The 16,377-nt window shown below is 34.4% G+C and overlaps 1 protein-coding gene across 2 annotated transcripts; it reads right to left on the bottom strand.

The window, feature by feature from the left end:
* Nucleotides 1-12,407: 12,407 nt before the first annotated feature.
* Nucleotides 12,408-16,176, bottom strand: LOC131236175 (zinc protease PQQL-like). 2 transcript variants are annotated; one of them, XM_058233306.1, is made up of 3 exons: nt 16,024-16,176; nt 13,400-13,534; nt 12,742-13,294 (listed from the first exon to the last, which is right to left on the bottom strand). In XM_058233306.1, the coding sequence occupies exons 2-3, from the start codon at nt 13,436-13,438 to the stop codon at nt 13,040-13,042; spliced, it is 294 nt and encodes a 97-aa protein (XP_058089289.1). In that variant the 5' UTR covers nt 13,439-13,534; nt 16,024-16,176; the 3' UTR covers nt 12,742-13,039. The 2 variants fall into 2 exon arrangements, 1 of the variants encoding a protein (XP_058089289.1); XR_009166599.1 differs by lacking the exons at nt 12,742-13,294; nt 13,400-13,534 and adding an exon at nt 12,408-12,494.
* Between the last annotated feature and the right edge of the window lie 201 nt (nt 16,177-16,377).

Genomic DNA, 16,377 nt, shown 5'->3' with positions numbered 1-16,377 from the left:
AATTCGGCCAAACCCATCACAGAAACAGTACTCAAACTTTAAAATTAAAAATAAATAAATAAATAAATAAATAATCCCAAAAATAAAATCTTTTGAATTTCCAATCAGCTACACCAAAAATCAGTTTCAAACAGTAGTTGAGAAATGGTAGGTGTTTTTCCCTACAGGTTAGAGAAATGCTTTGCACAGGTCCAGGTGAAACAATTTAAGAACAGGGCTACAACATCATTATAGGTTCCTGAACACAGTAAATATCCTCGTGAGGCTAAACCTTTGTAACAATACTACAAATGAAGCCAACTACTGCATTCATTAAAACAAAGAAAAATCATATCAAAAATTAAATAATTAAAGATGGACATCAAAATGATTAATTTGTTGTTACCAGTCTTGTTGCATTTTGCAAAACCAAAAACCACTCCCAAGAGGACTCAGACCTTTCCGAACTGTCACTCTCTTTCCAATATGCCAGCTTCTCACAACCACTCAATTCCCACCTCAAGGAAAGAGATGATGAGTTTGCAAAAGCCCTTCCTAATGAGGTGGATCTATGTTGATTGTTCCCCTCCCATATATCAAGTTAGTCCACTCATGGATGGGCCAAAAAAGTATGAAAGAAACAGAGAGATTAAATGTACAATAGTGGTACATGTTATTGGTTGAAGCATTTCTTCAAACAAGTAACCAACAGATGTCAGAGGCCATGGACAACCGCGGATATGGCTACCGCTGCTTGATAATCGACAAGGGAAGTGAGAGAGAGAAAGAGAGAGAGAGAGATGAAGGGAGAGAGATCGAGAGAGAGTACCTTCGATTTTCTCTTCTTTCAAGAGAGGCCGGAGTGGAGGGACGTTGGAGAAAGAGAGACTTTCGAGATTTGGGGATGAGGCGCGCGATTTGGGGATGGGGCGATTTGGGAGAGAAGAGGGAAGAAGGGTTTTTGGGAGAGAAACATTGGCGCGTGCGATTTAGAGATGCGGCGATTTGGGGGAAGAGGGAAAAATGGGTTTTGGAGAGAAGAAGGCGTACGCGATTTGGGGATGAAATTCAGGAGGCAAAAGACCCTCTTTTTTTGTTTTAATTCCAGCGGCGGTGGCTTATCCGTACACGGGCGGCCACGGAAAAATGCCGCACATTTTGTATCTACACGGGCGTCTCGTTGGGGCCGCCAGTAAGAATCCGCTGCAGATCATTATATTTCTTGTAGTGTCATCACATAACATGTGTTTAATTATGTTATGTTTGAGTCTAATATGTCTGTTCTTTCCATTATATATTTAACTCTTTGCTTTTGCTATAGTTGTTTGATAGTCACAATGAATATACACGGCCAATATAGGCTTTGGCCATAATAGTATATCATCTAAGAGATTTCTAGGCCACTTGGCTTCTGATCCAGCCTTTTATAAGACAATAAACTCGGATTTCATGGTCGATTGAGCGATACATGTCTGCTTGGTAGACTCCCAAGAGACTGCTCATCCACCCAAAGTGAAGACATGTCTATTAGTGAATTTTATCGACAAAACTATTCGTCGGTAAATTTGTGGAAAGGTGTTAGGCAAAGGTAAGACTCTTACCGACGATTATTTTCGTAGGTAAAAATATTTATAAAACTTTTACCAACAAATTTTTTTGTCGATAAAGAATAAGTAAAAACTTTTACCGACGAACTATTTTGTTGATAAAAATAAGTAAAAACTTTTACCGACAATATGTTTCGTAGGTAAAAATATTTCATGATACTTTTACCTATGAAAAGTTTCGTAGGTAAAAATATTAAAACTTTTCCCAACGAATTGTTCCGTAGGTAAAAATATTTACAAAACTTTCACCTAAAAACGTAGATGAGACTTTTACCTATAAAAATTTTTGTAAGTCTTTTTTTTTTTCTATTAAAAGCACAAAATTCCTGATATACACCTGTTACAATATATTTCATCATATTCTTCCTGATATACACCTGTTATATAATATATTTCATCATATTCACATTCACATCCATCTAAACCCAAACTACGTAAATCCATCCAAACATAAACTACATCCATCCAAACACAAACAATCTTATCCACATCACATTCATCCATGCATAAATACATATAAGTTTAACATCATGAATAAAATATAAAAAATTATTGATAGCCTATTTCTTAGTGGGGCTCACAAAATTCAGTGTGGTGAACACATTGCCGACTGTGCACACACACCTAGGTCCTTACTCATGCCTTCATGGTAGATTCAAAATAGTTTCAATACAAGGTCACGAGTTCAAGTACCCATTGTGGCCGTAAGCGACTCTGGTGTGTGAGTGTGTGTTAAAAGAAAAAGAAAGAAAGAAAAAGCTGATATACACCTGTTACAATATATTTCATCATATTCTTCCTAATATACACCTGTATATAATATATTTCATCATATTCATATTCACATCCATCTAAACCTAATAAATCCATCCAAACATAAACTACATCCATCCAAACACAAACAATCTTATCCACATCACATTCATCCACGCATAAATACATATAAGTTTAACATCATAAATAAAATACAAAAAATTATTCATAGCCTATTTCCTGGTGGGGCTCACAAAATTCAGTGTGGTGAACACATCGCCGACTGTGCACACACACCTAGGTCCTTACTCATGCCTTCATGGTAGATTCAAAATAGTTTCAATACAAGGTCACGAGTTCAAGTACCCATTGTGGCCGTAAGCGACTCTGGTGTGTGAGTGTGTGTTAAAAGAAAAGGAAAGAAAGAAAATGTTGATTTATCTTTTGGGTTGAGCCTAATGGTACTTGGTGATTTCTCATCAGGTAGAAATTATTATTAGTTGTTTTTAGAAAGGTGAGATTAGGCCACTTATAATTATATTAACATGATAAAATGTTGTACGTATATTTGAGCAGACACCACAAAATAAACAATCCTATGGAAAAAAAAACAAATGAAAAGAGAGAGAACATATGAGAGGTGATCCTTATCTCCTTTGATGGATTCAAGCTGCATGTGCCCTACCCAACTTCCTATAAGGAGAAGTTATATGGGTCTTGGAATAATGTTGGTGACAAATCCACCTTGTCTATTAATATTATCATATTGTGTTAGGACATGACTCTAAAAATGAGATAAATCCAAATCTCAAATAATTTATGCTATAAGAGATAGTGGAGATGGAAATAGATGCATTGTGATGCTTGAGTTCGAGTATGCTTGCCAACAAAGCAAGATTTTCTTGTTTGTTGCCATGTGATTGGGCTACATTATTACAGCAATCGGGTTTAGGATCGGGTTTAGGTTTGGGTTTTCAAGTTTAGGTTTAAGTTAGGGAGTTGAGATTAGGATTAGGTGTAGGTTTAGGTTTAGGGATTTGAGAATACATTTAGGTTTTAGGTTTAGGTTTAGGTTAAGGTTAGGTTATAGGTTATATGTTTAGTTTATAGGTTATAGGTTAAGGTTTAGGTCCTAGGTTTTAATTTAGATTAAGGTTATAGGTTTAGGTTTAGGTTTAGGTTATAGGTTTAGGGAATTGAGAATAGGTTAAGGTTTAGGTTTAGGAAATCGGGTTCGAGTTCGGGATCGGATTTAGGTTTAGGTTTAAGTTTACGTTAGGGAGTTGAGATTAGGATTAGGTGTAGGTTTAGGTTTAGGGATTTGAGAATACATTTAGGTTTTAGGTTTAGGTTTAGGTTTAGGTTATAAGTGTAGGTTATAGGTTTAGGTTTAGGTTTAGGTTAGGTTATAGGTTAAGGTTTAGGGAATTGAGTTTAGGTTATAGGTTATAGGTTTAGGTTATAGGTTATACGTTATAGGTTAAGGTTTAGGTTATAGGTTAAGGTTTAGGTTTAGGTTATAGGTTTAGGTTTAGGTTAAGGTTTAGGTTTAGGTTATAGGTTTTGGGATTTGAGAATAGGTTTAGGTTATAAGTATAGGTTTAAGTTAATGTTGTAGGTTATAAGTTTATGTTAATGTTGTAGGTTATAGGTTTAGGTTATAGGTTTAGGTTTAGGTTTAGGTTTACGGATTTGAGAATATATTTAGGTTTTAGGTTTAGGTTTAGGTTTTAGGTTTAGGTTTAGGTTACAGGTATATGTTTAGGTTTAGGTTTAGGTTATAAGTGTAAGTTATAGGTTTAGGTTAGGTTATAGGATAAGGTTTAGGGAATTGAGTTTAGGTTAGAGGTTTAGGTTTAGGTTATAGGTTTTGGGATTTGAGAATAGGTTTAGGTTATAAGTATAGGTTTAGGTTAATGTTGTAGGTTATAGGTTTAGGTTATAAGTTTATGTTAATGTTGTAGGTTATAGGTTTAGGTTTAGGTTTAGGGATTTGAGAATACATTTAGGTTTTAGGTTTAGGTTTAGGTTTTACGTTTAGGTTATAGGTTTAGGTTTAGGTTATAAGTGTAGGTTATAGGTTTAGGTTTAGGTTAGGTTATAGGTTAAGGTTTAGGGAATTGAGAATAGGTTAAGGTTTAGGTTTAGAAAATCGGGTTCAGGTTCGGGTTTAGGTTTGGGTTTTCAAGTTTAGGTTTAGGTTAAGGAGTTGAGATTGGGATTAGGTGTAGGTTTAAGTTTAAGGATTTAAGAACACATTTAGTTTTAGGTTTAGGTTAAGGTTATAGGTTAAGGTTATAGGTTTAAGTTTAGGTTATGGGTTCTAGCTTTAGGGAATTGAGAATAGGTTTAGGTTTAGGTTTAGGAAATTGGGTTCAGGTTCGGGATCGAGTTTAGGTTTGGATTTTCAAGTTTAGGTTTAGGTTAAGGAGTTGAGATTAGGATTAGGTGTAGGTTTAGGTTTAAGGATTTGAGAATACATTTAGGTTATAGGTTATAGGTTTAGGTTATAGGTTTAGGTTTAGGTTATAAGTGTAGGTTATAGGTTTAGGTTTAGGTTAGGTTATAGGTTAAGGTTTAGGGAATTGAGTTTAGGTTATAGGTTATAGGTTATAGGTTAAGGTTTAGGTTATAGGTTTAGGTTTAGGTTAAGGTTTAGGTTTAGGTTATAGGTTTTGGGATTTGAGAATAGGTTTAGGTTATAAGTATAGGTTTAGGTTAATGTTGTAGGTTATAAGTTTATGTTAATATTGTAGGTTATAGGTTTAGGTTTAGGTTTAGGGATTTGAGAATACATTTAGGTTTTAGGTTTAGGTTTAGGTTTAGGTTATAGGTTAGGTTTAGGTTATAAGTGTAGGTTATAGGTTTAGGTTTATGTTAGGTTATAGGTTAAGGTTTAGGGAATTGAGTTTAAGTTATAGGTTATAGGTTTAGGTTATAGGTTTAGGTTTAGGTTTTGGGATTTGAGAATAGGTTTAGGTTATAAGTATAGGTTTAGGTTAATGTTGTAGGTTATAGGTTTAGGTTATAAGTTTATGTTAATGTTGTAGGTTATAGGTTTAGGTTTAGGGATTTGAGAATACATTTAAGTTTTAGGTTTAGGTTTAGGTTTTACGTTTAGGTTAAGGTTGCAGGTTTAAGTTATAGGTTTAGGTTTAGGTTATAAGTGTAGGTTATAGGTTTAGGTTTAGGTTAGGTTATAAGTTAAGGTTTAGGGAATTGAGAATAGGTTAAGGTTTAGGTTTAGGAAATCGGGTTCGGGTTCGGGTTTAGGTTTGGGTTTTCAAGTTTAGGTTTAGGTTAAGGAGTTGAGATTAGGATTAGGTGTAGGTTTAGGTTTAGGGATTTGAGAATACATTTAGGTTTTAGGTTTAGGTTTAGGTTTTAGGTTTAGGTTAAGGTTATAGGTTTAGGTTTAGGTTAGGTTATAGGTTAAGGTTTAGGGAATTGAGTATAGGTTAAGTTTTAGGTTTAGGAAATTAGGTTCGGGTCCGGGATCAGGTTTAGGTTTGGGTTTTCAAGTTTTAGGTTATAGGTTAAGGTTTAGGTTATAGGTTTAGGTTTAAGTTTAGGTTATAGGTTTAGGTTTAGGTTTAGGTTTAAGTTATAGGTTTAGGGATTTGAGAATACATTTAGGTTTTAGGTTTAGGTTTAAGTTTTAGGTTTAGGTTATAGGTTTAGGTTTAAGTTTAGGTTATAGGTTATAAGTTATAGGTTTTGGTTTAGGTTTAGGTTAAGGTTTAGGTTTAGGTTATAGGTTTAGGTTAAGGTTATAGGTTTAGGTTATAGGTTATATGTTATAGCTTTAGGGAATTGAGAATAGGTTAAGGTTTAGGTTTAGGAAATCGGGTTCGGGTTCGGGATCGGGTTTAGGTTTGGATTTAGGTTTTAGGTTATAGGTTTAGGTTAGGTTTAGGTTAGGGAGTTGAGATTAGGATTAGGTGTAGGTTTAAGTTTAGGGATTTGAGAATACATTTAGGTTTTAGGTTTAGGTTTAGGTTTTAGGTTATAGGTTTAGGTTTAGGTTTTAGGTTTAGGTTAAGGTTAGGTTATAGGTTATAAGTTTAGGTTATAGGTTATAGGTTATAGGTTAAGGTTTAGGTTATAGGTTTTGGTTTAGGTTAAGGTTATAGGTTTAGGTTTAGGTTAAGGTTTAGGTTTAGGTTATAGGTTTAGTTTATAGTTTTAGGGAATTGAGAATAGGTTAAGGTTTAGGTTTAGGAAATCGGGTTCGAGTTTGGGATCGGGTTTAGTTTTAGGTTTTCAAGTTTAGGTTTAGGTTAAGTAGTTGAGATTAGGATTAGGTGTAGGTTTAGGTTTAGGGATTTGAGAATACATTTAGGTTTTAGGTTTAGGTTTAGGTTATAGGTTTAGGTTTAGGTTATAAGTGTAGGTTATAGGTTTAGGTTTAGGTTAGGTTATAGGTTAAGGTTTAGGGAATTGAGTTTAGGTTATAGGTTATAGGTTTAGGTTATAGGTTATATGTTATAGGTTAAGGTTTAGGTTATAGGTTAAGGTTTAGGTTTAGGTTATAGGTTTTGGGATTTGAGAATAGGTTTAGGTTATAAGTATAGGTTTAGGTTAATGTTGTAGGTTATAGGTTTAGGTTATAAGTTTATGTTAATGTTGTAGGTTATAGGTTTAGGTTATAGGTTTACATTAGGGATTTGAGAATACATTTAAGTTTTATGTTTATGTTTAGGTTTTACATTTAGGTTAAGGTTATAGTTTAGGTTTAGGTTTAGGTTATAAGTGTAGGTTATAGGTTTAGGTTTAGGTTAGGTTATAGGTTAAGGTTTGGGGTATTGAGTTTAGGTAATATGTTATAGGTTTAGGTTATAGGTTATATGTAAAGGTTTAGGTTATAAGTATAGGTTTAGGTTAATGTTGTAGGTTATAGGTTTAGGTTATAAGTTTATGTTAATGTTGTAGGTTATAGGTTTAGGTTATAGGTTTAGGTTTAGGGATTTGAGAATACATTTAGGTTTTAGGTTTAGGTTTAGGTTTTACGTTTAGGTTAAGGTTACAGGTTTAGGTTATAGGTTTAGGTTTAGGTTATAAGTGTAGGTTATAGGTTTAGGTTTAGGTTAGGTTATAGGTTAAGGTTTAGGGAATTGAGAATAGGTTAAGGTTTAGGTTTAGGAAATCGGGTTCGGGTTTGGGTTTAGGTTTGGGTTTTCAAGTTTAGGTTTAGGTTAAGGAGTTGAGATTAGGATTAGGTGTAGGTTTAGGTTTAGGGATTTGAGAATACATTTAGGTTTTAGGTTTAGGTTTAGGTTATAGGTTTAGGTTTAGGTTATAGGTTATAGCTTTAGGGAATTGAGAATAGGTTAAGGTTTAGGTTTAGGAAATCGGGTTCGGGTTTGGGATCGGGTTTAGGTTTGGGTTTTCAAGTTTAGGTTTAGGTTAAGGAGTTGAGATTAGGATTAGGTGTAGGTTTAGGTTTAAGGATTTGAGAATACATTTAGGTTTTAAGTTTATGTTAAAGTTAGAGGTTTAGGTTTAGGTTATAGGTTAGGTTATAGGTTAAGGTTTAGGGAATTGAGAATAGGTTAAGGTTTAGGGAATTGAGTTTAGGTTATAGGTTTAGGTTATAGGTTAAGGTTTAGGTTTAGGTTATAGGTTTAGGTTTAGGTTAAGGTTTAGGTTTAGGTTATAGGTTTTGGGATTTAAGAATAGGTTTAGGTTATAAGTATAGGTTTAGGTTAATGTTGTAGGTTATAAGTTTATGTTAATATTGTAGGTTATAGGTTTAGGTTTAGGGATTTGAGAATACATTTACGCTTTAGGTTTAGGTTTAGGTTTTATGTTTATGTTAAGGTTACAGGCAAGGTGTGCCAAGCGGTTACGTATCGGCGTTACTACGTCACGTAACGATAACGGGAAACCGTTATGCGTTCGGTCGTATCGGCCGATACCCGATTTTGTACCCATATCGGCCGATACGGGCCCGTTATGGGGTGTAACGGCCGTAACGGGACTTTTTTTTCCATTTTAAGCTCTGTTTTTCTTTTTTTTTTAACCTCTTGCTTCCAAACCTGTTTCTCACTCCTTCTACTACTAATTTCGCCAACCTTGGCTAGGTATTTGAGATAAAAACACATTATATTCTGATTTTTTTGAATCAAAGCTCGGTGGGCCATTTTTAAATTCGTCAAAAATAGGTATTTATACTTTTAATTCATTTTTTGTTTTAATCATGTCATATGATGTGTTAATCATAGTAGAACATGTTAATGTGCATTTTACAGATTTGGGGTGTCATTTAATAATTTTTTTATATTTTTTTCTATTTACGCATAAATTTTGGTCCCTTTTTTTAAAATTCGAAAAATCAATTTTTAATGGTTGTTTTGCTGTTTTAATCATGCCATTTGATGTGTTAATCATAGTAGAACATGTTAATGTGAATTTTACAAATTTGGGGTGCCATTTTATATTTTTTTAAATATTTTTTTCTATTTACGCATTTATTTTGGCCCTTTTCTGAAAATTCAAAAAATCATTTTTTAATGATTCTTTTGATGTTTTAATGATGTCATATGATGTGTTAATCATAGTAGAACATGTTAATGTGCATTTTCCAGATTTGGGGTGCCAATTTTATATATTTTTATATTTTTTCTATTTACGCATTTATTTCGGCCCTTTTTTTGAAAATTTGAAAAATCATTTTTTAATGATTCTTTTGTTGTTTTAATGATGCCATATGATGTGTTAATCATAGTAGAACATGTTAATGTGCATTTTAAGATTTGGGGTGCCATTTTATATTTTTTTCTATTTACGCATTTATTTCAGCCCTTTTTTTGAAAATTCGAAAATTCATTTTTTAATGATTCTTTTGTTGTTTTAATGATGCCATATGATGTGTTAATCATAGTAGAACATGTTAATGTGCATTTTACATATTTGGGGTGCCATTTTATATTATATTTGTTTTTTTTCTATTTACGCATTTATTTCGGCCCTTTTTTGAAAATTCGAAAAATCATTTTTTAATGATTCTTTTGCTGTTTTAATGATGTCATATGATGTGTTAATCATAGTAGAACATGTTAATGTGCATTTTACATATTTGGGGTGCCATTTTATATTTTTTTTTCTATTTACGCATGAATTTTGGCCCTCAAAAATAATTGCAAACACCTAAATGTAAGATATTTTCATATTACATTCATTCTAATATATCTATCATTGATAGTAGATAGTTAGAAAATTAAATATATGAATTTTGTAGTCAAATTCAGGTTATCTGGTTCATAAATTCATCAGACAGTCCGATACAACTTCTCACCAAAGAGTGGACCGTTACACCACCATAAACATGTTCCAATTTATAAATGAATGCATATTTGGAATGCTTAGAATATTCTGGATTTAATCCATATTTTTTCATATTTTTTTGGCAAAAAAAAAATTTTGCGCCGTTACGGGCCGTTACGCCCCCGTATCACCGTTACGCCCCCGTATCCGTATCGGTTTTGGAGGTCACCGTTATGCCAACCGATACCGATACGGGACACCTTGGTTGATAGGCTATGTGGAGGTTATAAGTGTAGGTTATAGGTTTATGTTTAGGTTAGGTTATAGGTTAAGGTTTAGGGAATTGAGTTTAGGTTATAGGTTATAGGTTAAGGTTTAGGTTATAGGTTAAGGTTATAGGTTTTGGGATTTGAGAATAGGTTTAGGTTATAAGTATAGGTTTAGGTTAATGTTGTAGGTTATAGGTTTAGGTTATAAGTTTATGTTAATGTTGTAGGTTATAGGTTTAGGTTATAGGTTTAGGTTTAGGTTTAGGTTTAGGGATTTGAGAATACATTTAGGTTTTAGGTTTAGGTTTAGGTTTTACATTTAGGTTAAGGTTATAGGTTTAGGTTTAGGTTATAAGTGTAGGTTATAGGTTTAGGTTTAGGTTAGGTTATAGGTTAAGGTTTAGGGAATTGAGAATAGGTTAAGGTTTAGGTTTAGGAAATCGGGTTCGGGTTCGGGTTTAGGTTTGGGTTTTCAAGTTTAGGTTTAGGTTAAGGAGTTGAGATTAGGATTAGGTGTAGGTTTAGGTTTAGGGATTTGAGAATACATTTAGGTTTTAGGTTTAGGTTTAGGTTTAAGTTTTAGGTTTAGATTAAGGTTATAGGTTTAGGTTTAGGTTTAGGTTATAGGTTATAGGTTATAGCTTTAGGGAATTGAGAATAGGTTAAGGTTTAGGTTTAGGAAATCGGGTTCGGGTTCGGGATCGAGTTTAGGTTTGGGTTTTCAAGTTTAGGTTTAGGTTTAGGTTTAGGTTTAGGTTAAGGTTATAGGTTTAGGTTTGGGTTTAGGTTATAGGTTATAGGTTTAGGGATTTGAGAATACATTTAGGTTTTAGGTTTAGGTTTAGGTTATAGGTTTAGGTTTAGGTTTTAGGTTTAGGTTAACGTTAGGTTATAGGTTATAGGTTAAGGTTTAGGTTATAGGTTTAGGTTATAGGTTTAGGTTATAGGTTATAGTATATATGTTATTGCTTTAGGGAATTGAGAATAGTTTAAGGTTTAGGTTTAGGAAATCGGGTTCGAGTTCGTGATCGGGTTTAGGTTTGGGTTTAGGTTACAGGTTTTAGGTTGTAGGTTTAGGTTATAGGTTTAGGTTAAGGTTATAGGTTTAGGTTTGGGTTTAGGTTATACGTTATAGGTTTAGGGATTTGAGAATATATTTAAGTTTTAGGTTTAGGTTTTGGTTTTAAGTTTAGGTTTAAGTTTAGGTTATAGGTTTAGGTTTAGGTTATAGGTCATAGGTTATAGGTTTAGGTCGTAGGTTTAGGTTTAGGCTATAGGTTTAGTTCTAGGTTATATGTTTAGGTTTAGGTTTAGGTTATAGATTTAGGTTATAGGTTTAGGTTTAGGTTTAGGTTTATGTTATAGGTTAAGGTTTAGGTTTAAGAAATCGGGTTCGGATTCAGGATCGGGTTTAGGTTTGGGTTTTCAAGTTTAGGTTAGGGAGTTGAGATTAGGATTAGGTGTAGGTTTAGGTTTAGGTATTTGAGAATACATTTAGGTTATAGGTTTAGGTTTTAGGTTTAGGTTATAGGTTTAGGTTTAGGTTATAAGTGTAGGTTATAGGTTTAGGTTTATGTTAGGTTATGGGTTAAGGTTTAGGGAATTGAGTTTAGGTTATAGGTTATAGGTTATAGGTTAAGGTTTAGGTTTAGGTTATAGGTTTTGGGATTTGAAAATAAGTTTAGGTTATAAGTGTAAGTTTAAATTAATGTTGCAGGTTATAAGTTTATGTTAATGTTGTAAGTTATAGGTTCAGGTTATAGGTTTGGGTTTAGGTTTAGGAATTTGAGAATACATTTATGTTTTAGGTTTAGATTTAGGTTTAGGTTTAACGTTTAGATTAAGGTTACAAGTTTAGGTTTAGGTTATAAGTGTAGGTTATAGGTTTAGGTTTAGGTTAGGTTATAGGTTAAGGTTTAGGGAATTGAGTTTAGGTTATAGGTTATAGGTTTAGGTTATAGGTTATAGGTTATAGGTTAAGGTTTAGGTTATAAGTTAAAGGCTTAGGTTATATGTTAAGGTTTAGGTTTAGGTTATAGGTTAAGGTTTAGGTTATAGGTTAAGCTAATACATAAACACAGCCTATCCAAATGGCCAGGCCACTCCAATGCTGTCCATAGGAAATGGACAGCTTCATCATGGTCATAACAGCAGTTCCCACCTTTCAGGGATCCCCGCTCAACATCCGGATAGCTCCAATGCACATTCGGGTCTGCTTCAACAAATTCGAGCTAATACATAAACACGGCCTGTCCTAATGGCCAGGCCACTCCAATGTTGTCCATAGGAAATGGACAGTTTCATCATGGTCATAACAGCGGTTCCCACCTTCCGGGGACCCCCGCTCAACATCCGAATAGCTCCAACGCATATCCGGGTTTGCTCCATCAATGTTTAATACATAAACACGGGCCTGTCTAAATGGCCAGGCCACCCAAATTGTTGTCCATAGGAAATAGACAGCTTCGTCATGGTCATAACAGCGGTTCCCACCTTCCAGGGACCACCGCTCAATTAAATCTTAAATTAGCAAGTAGAAGTGGCAAGACATACCATGCTAGTGCAACTGTACACAAGTTGCTGCACGCTTGTAGAAGCTGGTTGAGAACAAGAAATCCATCTATTAAAAGAAGAAAACCCAATTCCCATAAGAATCCAAATCCCAAAAACCCTCGTCAAAACAACTCTAGATGTCAAGCAATCACATTGCTTACTATGAAATGTTATACATAAAAAATCAGCAACCAAGAATAATAAAACCAAAAGTGCTTCTTACCTAGGATCTTAAATCAATAGATCTTTCAATTTGTACATGTGGAAAACATATATATTAAAATAAAAAAAAAATTAAAAAAAAAACCTTTAATTTTTGTGCAGGAATAACAACTATGAAGAATACAATTAGTGTATTCATGTTCACAAACAAGAATACAGTTAGGCCTCCATGCATGCATGTCTTTGTATGCATTACAAATGTTTGAGTCTCTGTATTGACTTGCGCATGCATAAATAGATGTGCGAGAGTCTAGACTACTGTGTGATTCCCACCATCTTTTAAATGTTGACTAATCCGCGCTACACATGGCAGACATTTTTATCAATCCAGATCGTCTGAATCATGGGCCCCATTGCGAGTATGGGTAATCATGTGCTAGAGTCTAGGTCTTAATTGATGCACATGTATGGCCAGTCTACAGCAGATGAGTCGCCACCATTCAAGAATGGCTGGAAAACACACAGCATTCTATCAGTAAATAAATACACAGAGATCTTCAGAGTACTGACCCCAGCAGCTTCAGATTCAACAAAAGATGAAAAGCGTGGTTCACCATGAGATGGAACAGGAAATTCTGGTATAAGTGGCGGGGTGGAGATTGAAACTTTTCCCCCAAAGTGAGTCCTTATCAATTCAACTACACTCTGCAAGAAAACAACTGGACTGCTTAGAAAGACATATCACAAAGCTGAGAATTAAAAAAGTATTTATCATTTTAAGAGGGAAATCTGAATCTGACCAATTCAAACCTGTGTATCAGTAAAATCTCCAACAGCGACCACAGCCATATTGTGTAAATGGTACCATCTATAAAATTGCTTGACCGTTTTAGAAGAAACTGATCGAATCACCTTTTCCAACCCAATAGGAATCTGCTCAGCATACTGCAACCAACTAGCAAATTTATAATAATTTACCATTATGCTTACTACTTCAAGATAGATCTTCAAGAAAGCATTAATTTAGAGCAGTGGAACTTACAAGTGATTCATATTAATCTATGCTATCTTTATCCTAAGAAATGCAATATGCTCTAAAGATGGAACCAGTTATATCAACGCCTACATGTTGAGAATACCAAGCAGCAGCTTATTAATGATTCCTAGTACCAAAGAAACATGCCATCATTCCATACCTGCAAATTTCTACCTTTTTTAGAATTTGAAACGCCTACATGCGCTTGTGCTAAATTTATAAAAAACGAATTCTCAAGATTCCCATTTCAGCGCTTGTCAAACAGAAAATTGCAGGTTTTGAATTATTTGGATGGTTTTGAATTAACAAGATTTGGTAATTTGATGCAAGGAATGAAGAAAAATGCAATTTCTAGAGAGAGAGAGAGAGAGAGAGAGAGATGTTGTTTTGATTTTTGTGAGAGTTTCTATTGATGAACTAAAAAGCTGTCCTAAAACTCTACCAAATGGAAGTTCCCACACCTTCAACATCTCATTTTGGGCCGTGAGCAATTGACATCGTTGTTGAAGCTGCTCAACCGTCAGTTGGGCATCTAGTACTTCTGCTTGCCATTGATTGATTTCCTCAATCCAACTACAAAAACAGAGCGCCCATATGTGATATGCTACATTTCGAAAGGTATTGTTTACAGGAAGTACAATCCAATACAAAATACACATTAATGTACTCATAATGCTTAATTTGCAAAACTAATTAACCCATTTAGGATATTTCATGTTGTGAAGAACAAAAAAGAATGCAGGTTACACAAACCGAGAGCCAAATGCAGATTATCTAATCCCCTTAAAATCTTGAATAGTACAAGTATCTGAAGCAGATGTTTTCACATCCAAACTCACAAGTATCTGATGCAGATGGATTTGTAGCCACAGTGTCGCATTTGGATGCTCAATTACATTGTATTGAGATAAATAAAGAGTGAATTTCCAAACTGGCCATGAAACCATTCTAAGAAGCCCAAGTTGCAATTCCATGCATTTCAAGTTGTATTCAAAATAATTTTAAAGGTCATAGCAGCAGATATGGGGCCCATTCCACATTGTTCAGTTCCTTCTTTATTAGCTTGAGTTATTGCAATGCAGTTATATATATATATATATATATATATATATACAAACAATGGGTGGGCCATAACAAATCTTATTGATGTTAAGTGAGACCATTAACAAAGTGGGATGTATTATCTGCGAACACGGGCTGCAGCAGATGCAATAAAATTCAATGTGGATAACTCTGTTCTCAAGGAAAAGGCTAAGGCAATGGATGATGATCTTGAAGCCAAAAGGGCCCTGGTGGTTTACTCCTTGGAAATCGAGAAGAATGTATGGCCTGTGGAAGTTAAATAATATTTCTCTGAGTAATATTTGTAATATTGTCCATTATGAATCAATCTTTATGCTGAGGCTGATGGCAGTAATTGTGAAAAGTCCATTACGGTGGGAAGTGGGTTTGGTTGAATAGTTCATGCGAAAGATCTTGCAGAGGATTTGTACAAATGAGCCCTGTTTGCAGTGTGGGCAGATTTGGTTGATCAGAAGGCCAACCTGCCTCGATTTATCATAACTTTCTTGTAAATTTATTTCAATATTATAGCACTATAACAAGTATTGCTCTTTTATGCCAAAAAAAAAGAGAGAGAGAGAGAGAAACAAAACAAAACAAAACAAAAACAACAAAAACAATACAAGTTTTTTTAAAAAAATAAAAAATAAAGTAATAAAAAAGAGGGGTGAAAAAGAAAAACAGAGACAATCATAGATCCAGAAAACATCAAGTGCCTTGATTACATCTCCTAGCTAAAAAATGTAGGCTCTTTCACTCGTTAAAAGCCTTTTTGTAGACTTTCCATGCCTGAGGAGCAGAACAACCTAATTTTCACGGTAGAATCATGGGCCCTGGAAGACGATCTAATCAGTTGGATGCAGAATCCGGACCTTGCATGCATGTGCCCACGTGCAGATGTGTAGGGCTCTGTGTGCGTATGGAGAATGCAAATTCAAATGAAAAAAAAAAAAAAAACCATTTTCTCATTCTAATCTTCCGAAATGCAGACCCTATCTCTAGATCTAGCAAATCTCCATGAAAAAGGGTAAAAATATCCATAGAAATGAATTCAAACGCCTTGAGTCAAGGAGCTTATTGATCAAACACATAGTTCAAAAATGCATATAAACCTGGAGAAATAGAATCATGTGGAGCAGTTCTCGTAAGCTTATAGCACAAAGGTCAGCAAGTATCAAAAGATCATGAATGGGCCTTTCTGCCAAACGTTTGTGTGCTTGCAACATCACAAGAAGAAAAGAGAAAAAGCAATGACAGATGGAAGGGATTCTGGAATAAAAACAGCAAGAAGAGGAACATTCGGCGAGGAAAATAAGGGATTTCGAGAGAAACTCACCTATTTGAGATGAATCTGCATGGCACGAGGAAATTCTTCAAGGATTCAGAGCTCTGGTGAGGAAGATTGCGCCGTTCGGAAGAGGGAAGAGCTCTGGCGATGAAGATCGCCCGTTAGAAAGAGGGAAGAACCGTGCGTTTGGAAATCCCACATCTGAAATGAGAGATACTTTCAATTCGATACTTGTGAGTTTACCATCATTTATAACATGCACCATATTACCATCCGTACATGTAAGGGACCATTTAAAAGACGGTTATGATAGTTTTATATAAAATATATATATATTACCCATCTACAACTAAACCCATTATTTAGTTGGTCTAGATTATCCTATATTATTACCACTATTGA

The sequence above is a fragment of the Magnolia sinica genome, unplaced genomic scaffold, assembly GCF_029962835.1.
Source record: "Magnolia sinica isolate HGM2019 unplaced genomic scaffold, MsV1 ctg256, whole genome shotgun sequence".
Lineage (NCBI taxonomy): Eukaryota > Viridiplantae > Streptophyta > Magnoliopsida > Magnoliales > Magnoliaceae > Magnolia > Magnolia sinica.
Note: the sequence above shows the minus strand (reverse complement) of the source record. Positions and strands in the feature narration are given on the sequence as shown.

What these genes read in the sequence shown, in the direction of transcription:
- LOC131236175 (XM_058233306.1), bottom strand. Translation starts at nt 13,438, where the DNA reads ATGGCTGTGGTCGCTGTTGGAGATTTTACTGATACACAG. An exon ending in GAGATTTTACTGATACACAG is followed by an intron (nt 13,295 to 13,399) that starts GTTTGAATTGGT and finishes GTTTTCTTGCAG; the next exon opens with AGTGTAGTTGAATTGATAAG.